At 55.0% G+C, this 10797-nt stretch overlaps 1 protein-coding gene across 1 annotated transcript in view; it reads left to right on the top strand.

Annotated features, from left to right (window-relative positions):
* CD5 (CD5 molecule) overlaps positions 1 to 10155 on the top strand; it is a 23617-nt gene extending 13462 nt beyond the window's left edge. The window contains 9 exon segments of the mRNA NM_001244800.1: positions 634 to 945; positions 1419 to 1481; positions 1987 to 2322; positions 4860 to 5153; positions 6084 to 6209; positions 6770 to 6823; positions 7927 to 8046; positions 8573 to 8664; positions 9726 to 10155. Of these exon segments, the coding sequence (NP_001231729.1) occupies positions 634 to 945; positions 1419 to 1481; positions 1987 to 2322; positions 4860 to 5153; positions 6084 to 6209; positions 6770 to 6823; positions 7927 to 8046; positions 8573 to 8661 (1394 nt within the window). The 3' untranslated portion in view covers positions 8662 to 8664; positions 9726 to 10155.
* The last annotated feature ends 642 nt before the right edge of the window (positions 10156 to 10797 follow it).

Below are 10797 nucleotides of genomic sequence, written 5' to 3'. Positions count from 1 at the left end.
TATTTCTTGGGCCGCTCCCGCGGCATATGGAGGTTCCCAGGCTAGGGGTTGAATCGGAGCTGTAGCCACCGGCCTACGCCAGAGCCACAGCAACGCGGGATCCGAGCCGCGTCTGCAACCTACACCACAGCTCACGGCAACGCCGGATCGTTAACCCACTGAGCAAGGGCAGGGACCGAACCCGCAACCTCATGGTTCCTAGTCGGATTCGTTAACCACTGCGCCACGACGGGAACTCCCCAAATTGATTTTAAAGTTAGAGAGAGAGGAGGGAAAAAACCAAAAACAAAAGTAGGTGCTGGGTCTTATCTTGGATCTATGGAAACAAGATTTCCAAAGGTGGGCGAATTTTGCTGGGCCGTGGATGCTGAGAATCCCTTGCTCGCTACTCCAAGTTCCCCTGGCTCAAGCCCCATCCTCTTGGGCCTGGTTTCCTAGGTCAGGAGCAGCACCAGCCTGAGTTTCTGCAAAGATCCTCTAGGGCCCCAGAGGACAAAGCTCACAGGAGGAGCCAAGCAGGCAGCCCACGGGCAGAGGGCTCCTCGCTGGGTGTGGGGCCAGGTGGGGAGGGTGCAGGGAGGGGCCCCCGAGAAAGGCTTTTTCTGGCCTGACCCCCATCCTTTTGACCCCCAGGGTTCATGGTGAGACTGAGCGGCTCCAGCTCACGGTGCCAGGGCCAGCTGGAGGTCAACTACAAGAGCACATGGTACACAGTGCACAGCCAGAGCTGGGGCTGGTCCCTGTTCCACCAGGAGGACCCCAGTCAGGCCTCGAAGCTCTGCCAGGACCTGCAATGCGGGCAGCCCTTGATCTTCACTCACTTACAGCCCTTCAGCAGGAGGTGGATCCTAAACCAGATCATCTGCCATGGACAACAGGTGTCCTTCTCCAACTGCAGCTTGACTAAGACAAACCAGGGGGACCCTCTGTCTCTGATCTGCTTAGGTGGGTAATTAGCCAGCCCCATGGGTTCCCTGGACCCAGGCACCAGCCCTGACAAGGCTGCCCAGGGCCTGTGATCCAGGACCTGAGCAGGTACGGGAAAAGGGTTTACAAACACCCCCTCAGAACCATATGCTGATGGGGATTGCTGATGGGGTGCTGGCACCTGTCCAGCAGGATAGAAAACATCGAGGAGCTGGTTCTGCCAACTGCTAACTTCATTATCTCTCCTCAGCCTCTATCTTCCGAGCTGTAAAATGGGCTGGTACTGCCCCTGTCGCAGGAGGCTTAGAGACAACATGTGGGTCAAGTGGGCTTAATGGGGCCTGGGGGACCTACATCCTGAGCTCCAGGTCTTTCTCGACACCGCCAATTGCCCCAAACCCACCCCCCACCCCCATACACACACACCCTCACTCTTCCCTGCTCCCTCCCAGGGTCCCCGGCCCCTCCCCAACCAGAATGTCCCTTTGCAGAGCCACCAAGGACGACACCTCCTCCCACGACTTCCCCGCCCACGACTACTCCAGAGCCCACAGGTAAAAGGATGCTGAGGGCCCTGGGGGTGAGGGGTCAGATTTAGCGAATCAAAATGCAGGACGTTCAGTTACATGTAGATTTCAGATAAGCATAGGGGTTCCCGTCGTGGCTCAGTGGGTTACGAACCCAACTAGTAACCATGAGGACGTAGGTTTGATCCCTGGCCTCGCTCAGTGGGTTAAGGATCCATTAAGGTGTAGGTTGCAGATGTGGCTCAGGTCCAGCGTTGCTGTGGCCGTGGTGTAGGCCAGTGGCTGTAGCTCCAATTGGACCCTAGCCTGGGAACTTCCATATGCCGCAGGTGTGGCCCAAAAAACAAAACAAAACAAGACAAAACAAAATAAATAAGTAAATTTCAGATAAGCATGAAAAGTTTTAGTGTAAGTATGTTCTAGCCAACATCTCAGACGTCACTGCCTCCCGGAGCTGTCGGCCAGTCAACCACAGTGGACGGAAGGCCCCACAGCTGGTCATCTGCGCTCAGATACTCTCTCTCCTCCCCAGCACCTCCCAGGCTGAGGCTGGTGGCGGGGCCCGGGGGCCTGCGCTGTGCAGGCCTGGTGGAGTTCTACAGGGGCAGCCTGGGTGGCACCATCGGCCTCGAGTCCCATGAGAGGCTTGAGGAGCCCCTGGGAAACGTCATCTGTGCAGCCCTGCAGTGTGGCTCCTTCCTGAAGCTTCTAACAGAGACCGAGGCAGCCAGGGCACTGGGGCCAGGAGAGGGCCCACCCTTGCCGGTCCAGTGGAAGATCCAGAACCCATGGTGTGTCACCCTGGAGGAGTGCTTCAGGAAAGTCCAGCCCCAGGCGGGTGGCCAAGTTCTTGGCCTTGTCTGTTCCGGTGAGTGGAACCGGGTAGAGCCCCGGGGTGGCTGGGGGAGGCGGGGGGCGCCCCCAGAGGGTCACTGCACGTTCCTGAAAAGCCTGCACACAGCACAGGACACTAGTGATTCGGAGAACACTGGGGAAGTGGGCCGGGGGTGCTGAGCGCTGGTGTATGAGAGGGAGGGCAGCCGGCAGGTGGCAAGGCCCCACCCCTGCCCAGTGCATCAGGAATCTCTGCAGAGTCATGCAGAACAAGCCCAGAGCCCCCCTTGCTCGGCAGCCACGAGGGCAGGCGGCATCAGGAGGGTGCTTACAGGGGAAGGCATGGCCTCAGGGTGGGTTTGGTGGCGCAAAGCAGAGAAGGCTTTTAGGTGAGAATCGTGGCTTGGGGCAAGGGCCTGAGCAGGATGGAGCATTTAGAGGGGACTAGCTTTGCAGGACGGAAGTTCAGACATCCCGGAGCTGGATGAGGTTGGAGCGATGGTGGCACATAGGAGGTCCCCGAGGCACAGCGCAGAGGGAGAGGCCAGAGGGGTTTCCTGCAGAGGCTCCCTGGTCACAGGCCGCCAGCCTGAAGAGACTGGCGATGCCGGTGTGGTTGAGAGCAAGAGCCTAGAGGCTGGTCGGGGGGACCCCAAAAGCAGGATCAGTGGAGTGCAGGGAAAGGGGCCACAGGTCAAAATAAGAACAACTGCAGCCAGTCTTGGAGGTAGTGGGCTCTTATGACCAAATGTTCTAATGAAGCCCACACTGAAGTCACACTCCGGGCGTTCCCGTCTCGGCTCAGTGGTGACAAACCCGACTAAGATCTGTGAGGACACAGGTTCCACCCCTGGCCTCGCTCAGTGGGTTAAGGATCCGGTGTTGCTATGAGGCTGGGGTGTGAGTCACAGATGCGGCTCGGACCCCACGTTGCCGTGGCTGTGGTGTAGGCCAGCAGCTGTAGCTCCAGTTTCACCCCTAGCCTGGGGATCTCCATATGCTGTAGGTACGGGCCTAAGAAACAGCAAAGAAAGAAAGAAAGAAAGAAAGAAAGAAAGAAAGAAAGAAAGAAAGAAAGAAAGAAAGAAAGAAAGAAAGAAAGAAAGAAAGAAAGAAAAAGAAATCATATTTAGGGTTCTCTGGTGGCTCAGTGAGTTAAAGATCCAGCTTTGTCACTGCTGTGGCATGGGTTTGATCCCTGGTCCAGGAATTGCATGTCATGGGCATGGCAAAAAAAAAAAAAAAAAAAAAAAGTCATATTCAGTGCTTATATCATGCTGGGGACCATACAGGGTATTCTGTCATTTTCATAGCAAGCTTGAGAGGTGGGTGCTATTACCCCCATTGCACAGCTAAGCTGAGGCTCAGAGAGGTTGCATTTCTCAGCATCGTAGAGCACTAGCTGGGATTTCCACTCAAGCAGCTTCCCTCCAGAGCTGGTCATGTCAGCCTCAGCTGCTCCACGTGTGGTCTTGCACCAGCAGCACCAGCTTCATCTGGCTGGTTTGAAATGCACAGTCTCGGGCCCCACCCTCCACCTACCAACCAAGCTCTGCATTGCAGCGCAGTCTCAGGGATTCATGTGCACAAAGCTGGGAAGCCTTACTCTGGATCACCCGACTCTCCTACAAGCAATGATGCCCTCAAACCGTTGGATACATGGTGCAAATTAGTAAAATGCTGCCCCCTCCAGGCAGAAGCAGCCCCCAAGGGTCTCTTGGCCTGAGGAGGGGAAAACCTGGCTGGCTCTCAGGCCCACCCACTGCTCTGCTGGGAGCCCTCCTGGAGGCTACAACCTGCAAAACCATACCCAGAGGTCTTGCCTTTGAGTTTTTTTTTTTTTTTTTTTTTTTCCTAAAGAGAAGACTGACTGGGGCTTTGAAGATGGATGTTGCCATAGAAACTGGCCAAAGCTGATGAGATCACAGCTCCCTCTCACCTGAGCACACGGGGGCCTCCAGGCTCAACCCTGACAAGCAGAAATGAATTCAGTCTCTGTTGGGCCAGGCCCTTTTATGAAAGCTGGTCCCTCCAGGTTCAAGGCCTGGGCAGCAGGATTCCTGGGTTCGATCCCACCTGTGACTCTCTAGGGCTCAGAGGAGAAGGTACTTCCCATCTCTGGGCCTCAGCCTCCCCTTTCTGCAAAGCCCTGCCACCTCCCAAAGAGCAGCCGGAGAATGAGAGGATGTTCAAAGAGAGAAGTGGACCCAGGTAGAGCCTAGTCTTACCCTTCTTTCTGCCAGCTGGGTGGGGACCAATTTGCTGGCGGCTGCTGACCGGCACTGCCAGCTTGCCAACCTCTTCGGTGAAAGTACCCAAGCTGTTGCAACTGCCCAGAGGTGCCAGGGACAGAGCTTGATGGTGAAAATGGCAGAGAGGATGCAAGAAGAAGGGAAAAGCAGAAAGGACGGTGGTCCTGCATGATACCCAAACCCCCAAGAACTGGGCTCTGCCGGGATCCCCACTTTGCCAGCCTCACTAGGTCCCGGTGGCCAGGCATGCAGCCTGGGGCACCCAGGGAGCCCCTGCCGAGCCGGCCACCTCACCTCCCTTTGCTTCCCCTACCCCTAGATTTCCAGCCCAAGGTGCAGAGCCGCCTGGTGGGGCACAGTGGCACATGTGAAGGCTCCGTGGAGGTGCGCCAGGGCAAGCAGTGGGACACCCTATGTGACAGCTCCTCAGCCAAGAGCATGGCGAGGTGGGAGGAGGTGTGCCGGGAGCAGCAGTGCGGCAACGTCAGCTCCTACCAGATCCTGGACGATGGGGAAAAGACCTCCCGGGGGCTCTTCTGTCCCCCAGGGAAACTGTCCCAGTGCCACCAGCTTCTGGAGAGAAAATCCCACTGCAAGAGAGTGTTTGTCACATGTGAGTTGGCCACAGCCCACGGTGGGTGGAGGGCACCTCTGGATTTTCCTTCTAGGACTCGGTCAATGAGCACATTTCTGAAGAACAGTCCCCAGGAACTAAACAGAGAGCCTTAGGAAAGGATGGAGAGATGACAAATCAGGGGAGAGGGTGCAAGAATGAGCAGAAGCCATAAATAGGAGCCTGGCCATAACAATTAGGCAGCTAATGAATGATGGCTGTCTTCTGCTCTTCTGGACGGAAGAAAGAAAAGCAAGGGATAGAGGCTATACTAATGGTAACTGACTAACAGAAAAGGGAGAAATGGGAGTTCCCATTGTCGCTCAGTGGGTTAAGAACCCGACTAGTAATCCATGAGGATGCAGGTTCGATACCTGGCCTTGCTCAGTGGGTTAAAGGGTCCAGCATTGCTGTGAGCTGTAAGTCACAGATGCGGCTCAGATCTGGTGTTGCTGTGGCTGTGGCGTAGGCCAGCAGCTGCAGCTCTGATTCAACCCCTAGCCTGGGAACTTCCGTATGCTGCAAGTATGGCACTAAAAAACAAAAGCAAAAACAAAATTTTTTTAAAGAGAGAAATGGATGGGTGGATGGATGGATAGATGGATGGATGGACAGATGATGGTTGGATGGCTATTTGTATGTGATTGCAAGGTGATCACTTATAAGTAACTGGAAACTGGTGGAAAGTTAGATAGCTAATAACAGGAGCGGCAAATGACAGCCAGATGATCAATTGTTAGAGAGTAAATGGTGGATAAACGAATGGGTAGCGGAGAATTTCAGAGAGTAGAGAGACAGCCAGGTGGAAAATTGCCTTCTGCACATGCTGGCGAATTACTGGGAAGCCAACCAGCCAGCGGGTAGCTTCCCTCTTCAGGGACCGTTTTCATGCCTCCTGGGCTGAGACTGACCGAACTCTGCCTCCCGCAGGCCAGAAGTCCAGCCCAGCGGGCCTGGGCGCAGGCACCGTGGTGAGCATCATCCTGGCCCTGGTGCTCCTGGCAGTGCTGCTGGTCGTGTGTGGCCCTCTTGCCTACAAGAAGTTGGTGAAGAAATGTAGGTGCCGGTGCCCTGAACCACCTCCCTTTCACGTGCCTGAGTGGGCAGACTGGACGGGCTGCCCGCGAGCCCCGCAAAGGAGGCGCCTCTGCTTCACCACCCAGCTCCACCCCTCTCCTGCCCACCAGCTTTTCTCTGCTCCAATCAGCAGAAAGTCAGGGAAGCCACCGATTCGCACACCTCCAAAGCCCAAAGCAAGGGTGAGACCATTCCTTAGATCGTAGTGGGTCCAGAAGGTCATGGGCTCCACCTATGACCTCAGAAGACAGGTGTCTCAGACCTGGCTCCACCACTTAGCAGCTGGGAACGTAGGGGGTATTATCCTGACCCTGCAGAACTCGGCAGAAAATCACTCAAAGACAAGGGCAGTGATAAGAGAGGCTGGAAAGAGAGGCCCCGGAGGTGGGCAGTGGCCACAGGTCCCTAGCACCCTTCCGGGTCTTAATTCTGGTTCTAAACACCCTGTGGTGGCTTCTCCTGGAGAACCAGCCCCTCAGCATGAACCTGCCGCCTTCTCCCTCCCCGCCCCTGACATTCCTTTCCTGTCTGTCACCCAGTCCGCCAGAAGAAGCAGCGTCAGTGGATTGGCCCAACGGGAATGAACCAGAACAGTAAGTAACCCCGGAGGTCAAGGTCCTCCCTTGACCCCAGCCAGTGTCCACGGGGCTCCAGAAGAAGGCCGGGGAGCTGATCACGGGTCACGGCTGACCACGGATGGCACCCGTGGCTGCTTGAGGCCTCTGATCTCCACTGTACTTATCTAAGCTGGGACTGTGGCCACTGGCGTCCACAAGCGGTTCTCAGAAAGGAGGTGGCCATTACCAAATAGACTCAGAAATCAATGAGTTAAGCAAAGCCATTCTTTACATCAGGACTTGTCAGAACCTTAATGGGCATTTTTTCATTGTTCATCTCCAAAGCAGACACACACATTAAGAAGGGTTGTCCAAGCTATAGATTTATCATGGGATGTCTTTATCATGGAACAGCTTTAGGTGACCAGCCTTTAAGACATTTTAAGGCAGCCAGCCCAGCCCTCACCCCTGGTTTCTGTCCTCCCTCCTTCTGACCATGGCCAGAGCCCTCTTCATGGGTAGAACCACAGCCCTCCTCCTGCCTCCGCTCCTTATTCTCTTCCTCCCAAACCCACCCTGTGCATGTCAAGGGCCAAATCCTTCAAGAAGTGTCTGTGTTGTCAAGTCTTTCTTACAATATAAAGACTGGAGTTCTCCTGCAGTGCAATGGTTAAGGACCTGGCATTATCACTTCAGTGGCTTGGGCCACTGCTGTGGTGCAGGTTCCATCCCTGCCCTGGGAAGTTCTGCACGCCACAGGCACAGCTAGAAAAACAATCAACCAACAAACAAACATCCCTCAGCTCTGGGAGGGAAGCGACCATATCTGCCCTGTCACTGGTGTTCTGGTTCCCTGCTTGATAAATGTTTGATGACTGACTGACTGACCGACTGACTAAAGGCCTGACCGCCAATCAACGTGCCAGCCAACCCAGAGCTGCTTGAAAAGTCTGAGCCTGGCTGGAATGAACCTCCCCAGGAAGAAAGGAAAAGAGGGACACGCTGAAGGAGCTCTGGGGACCCCTGCTCCCACCCCATTACATAGTGGGAACAGGGAATTTGAGTTCTGGGCCTCTTTGGGAGAGGAGGAGGGGCACAGAACAGCACCTCTGACCACACCATCTCCTGCATCTTCTCAGTGTCTTTCCATCGAAACCACACAGTGACTGTCAGGTCCCATGTTGAGAACCCCACGGCCTCCCACGTGGAGAATGAATACAGTCAGCCTCCCAGGAACTCCCAGATCTCAGCCTATCCAGGTAAGCGCGGGCTGGCCTCCGATGAATGGGGCAGAGGGCCACGTGACTGCCCCGAGAGAAAAGGGAGGCCCCACAGGGACGAGGAGGATCAAACTGGCCCTTTGACAGCCAGTCCCAGCAGGTATGGAAGGGATACAGCTCTAACAGGCCTCTCAGCTAGAGAGAAGAATGCGCGGGGGTGCCATTAGCCCAGCACCGCTGTGCCGGAAAGGACCCGTTTCTCAATAAATGAGGCCCCATGGATTCCTTCGAGGCAGAACAGAACCATCCATCAGTGGCCCGCAGAGCCCTGTATCGAGCGCTCCCTGACTGGCACTGACAATTAAGCCCCAGGGAGCCGGGTGTCCAGCATCATTAGTGGACGCTAGCTGGTTTGATCACAACGGAGACGGGGCGGTGGAGCCACCAGCTCAGAAAGTCCCTGTGATCTTCCGAGCCCCCGAGGGGCTCTCGGCTCTGAAGGGCTCTCTATCGGTGTAGCCAGGAGGAATAACCCTGCTGCACACAGCCTGCTTTCTTTCCGCAGCTCTGGAAGGGGCCCTGCATCGCATCTCCACCCAGCCTGATAACTCCTCCGACAGCGATTATGATTTGCACGGGGCTCAGAGGCTGTAAGAGGTGAGCCTGGCCCCCAGTTCTGCGCCTCTGCTCCCCTTGAACTCGCACGGGGGGAGGGATGGGGTGGGCCTGAGCATCTTGACTCTCGTAAAGGCCAGGAATAAGCACCAGCAGTTTAGGTGATGGGAGCTGATGTGGCTGTTTGAGCAGAGGGATCTCGGACCTTAAACTCCACCTCGGAAAACCACATAAATGAGCCCCTAAGAGCAGGGGAAGATTAAGAGGAACAAACTGCTCTGTCTAAAATAAATAAGCTGTGAGGACATGTGGTACAGCACAGGGAATATAGCCAATGCTTTATAATAACTATAAATGGAGGATAATCTAGAAACATTTTTTCAAATTTTTTTCATTTTTATTATTATTATTTTTAATGGCTACACCTGCAGCATATGGAGGTTCCCAGGCTAGGGGTCAAATCGGAGCTGCAGCTGCCGGCCTACACCACAGCCACAGCAACGCGGGATCCTTAATCCACTGAGAGAAGCCAGAGATCGAACCTGAATCCTCACAGATTCTAGTCGGCTGAGCCACAGTGGGAACTCCTAATCTATGAACATTATGAATCGCTATGTTGTACACCTGAAACTAATATAACGCTGTAAATCAACCATGCCCCAGCTTTTTTTTTTTTTTTTTTTTTTTTTTGTCTTTTTTGTGTGTGTGTGTGTGGTTTTTTGGGCTGCTCCTGCGGCTTATGGAGATTCCCAGGCTAGGGGTTGAATCGGAGCTGTAGCCACTGGCCTATGCCAGAGCCACAGCAACTCCAGATCCGAGCCACATCTGTAGTCTAAACCACAGCACACGGCAATGTCAGATCCTTAACCCACTGAGCAAGGCCAGGGATCGAACCCATAACCTCATGGTTCCTAGTCGGATTCGTTAACCACTGAGCCACAACGGGAACTCCTGCCACAGCTTTTTAAAAAGCACCGCTAAGAGCATCCTGATGGACTTAGGAAGAAGACACCCCTGTCCCTGTCATTAAGCTAGGCCTTTGGGCCTGTCCCCCACCCCTCTGAACCTCCTCCAGAATGTGACGTTTCCTTCTCACCCCACAGAGCTGGGAACAAACCAGGAACAAACGTCAAGAGCCAGACCCTCTGTCCCCAGAGCTGCCTGCAGTCACCGCTTGGAAACGATGTCCTGCCCAGCGGGACCACGGATGTGACCTTCTAACACGGCCCACTGCCAGCTCTGCCATCTCCCCACTGAGCCCAGCCCGGGTGGAGACCCCACCCTGGCTCAGTTGGCTGTTCCAAGTGCAGACGCTGTGAAAGGACCGAGCTCGGAAATGAGCAGCACCCCCAGCAGAGACGTTCGGGGTCCTGACCCAGGCAGCCCCTCCCCCATCAACAGGATCGGCTCTCTTCTCAGACTCTGGCCCCGTGAGAACCCACGAGGAAGCTCACACCTGGGGGTGGGGAGGGCTGATTTCTCTCATGTCTTTTTAATATGCTCTTTGTAAATAATGCTTTTTCTGCTGCCTGAGAACTAGAGGGCCCTGCCTCCTCAGTCCAGGGTCCCTGCCCACCCCCCCATGGATCCCTCGGCACGGGGTGGGGGGGTGTCAATGAGAAGGGGGACCCAAGGGGGGGACAGGGACCTCTGCAGCCTCATGGTCAGAGGGCTGCACATCTGACACAGGACGGCCTAGCACAGCACATGTGGGCGCCCAGAGCCTCGTCACCAGCCCCCTCCCCATGTCCCTTGCTCGACAGAGAGAGAGCGGGGACCGCTGGCCGTCAATCTCACCTCAGGGCCCTGCACAAAGTGCTACCGGGTACATCCCAGCCAGCTTGGGGTTTAGGTCCACACAGCAGCTAAAATTCCGAAGCTAGAGCAGTTCCAACTGATCCATTAACCTTCTTTTTATTTATTTATTTATTTATTTATTTATTTATTTATTTATTTATTTATGTCTTTTTGCCATTTCTAGGGCCACTCCCGCGGCATATGGAGGTTCCCAGGCTAGGCGTCGAATCGGAGCTGTAGCCACAGGCCTACACCAGAGCCACAGCAATGTGGGATCCGAGCCGCCTCTGCGACCTACACCACAGCTCATGGCAACGCCGGATCCTTAACCCACTGAGCGAGGCCAGGGATCGAACCTGCAACCTCATGGTTCCTAGT

This window comes from Sus scrofa, chromosome 2 (assembly GCF_054392235.1).
Source record: "Sus scrofa isolate SSC_HxYL_T2T_F1_AM1 chromosome 2, Sscrofa_HxYL_maternal_Yorkshire_Landrace_v2.0, whole genome shotgun sequence".
Lineage (NCBI taxonomy): Eukaryota > Metazoa > Chordata > Mammalia > Artiodactyla > Suidae > Sus > Sus scrofa.
The sequence above is the reverse complement of the archived record's forward strand: the minus strand, read 5'-3'. Positions and strand labels throughout refer to the sequence as shown.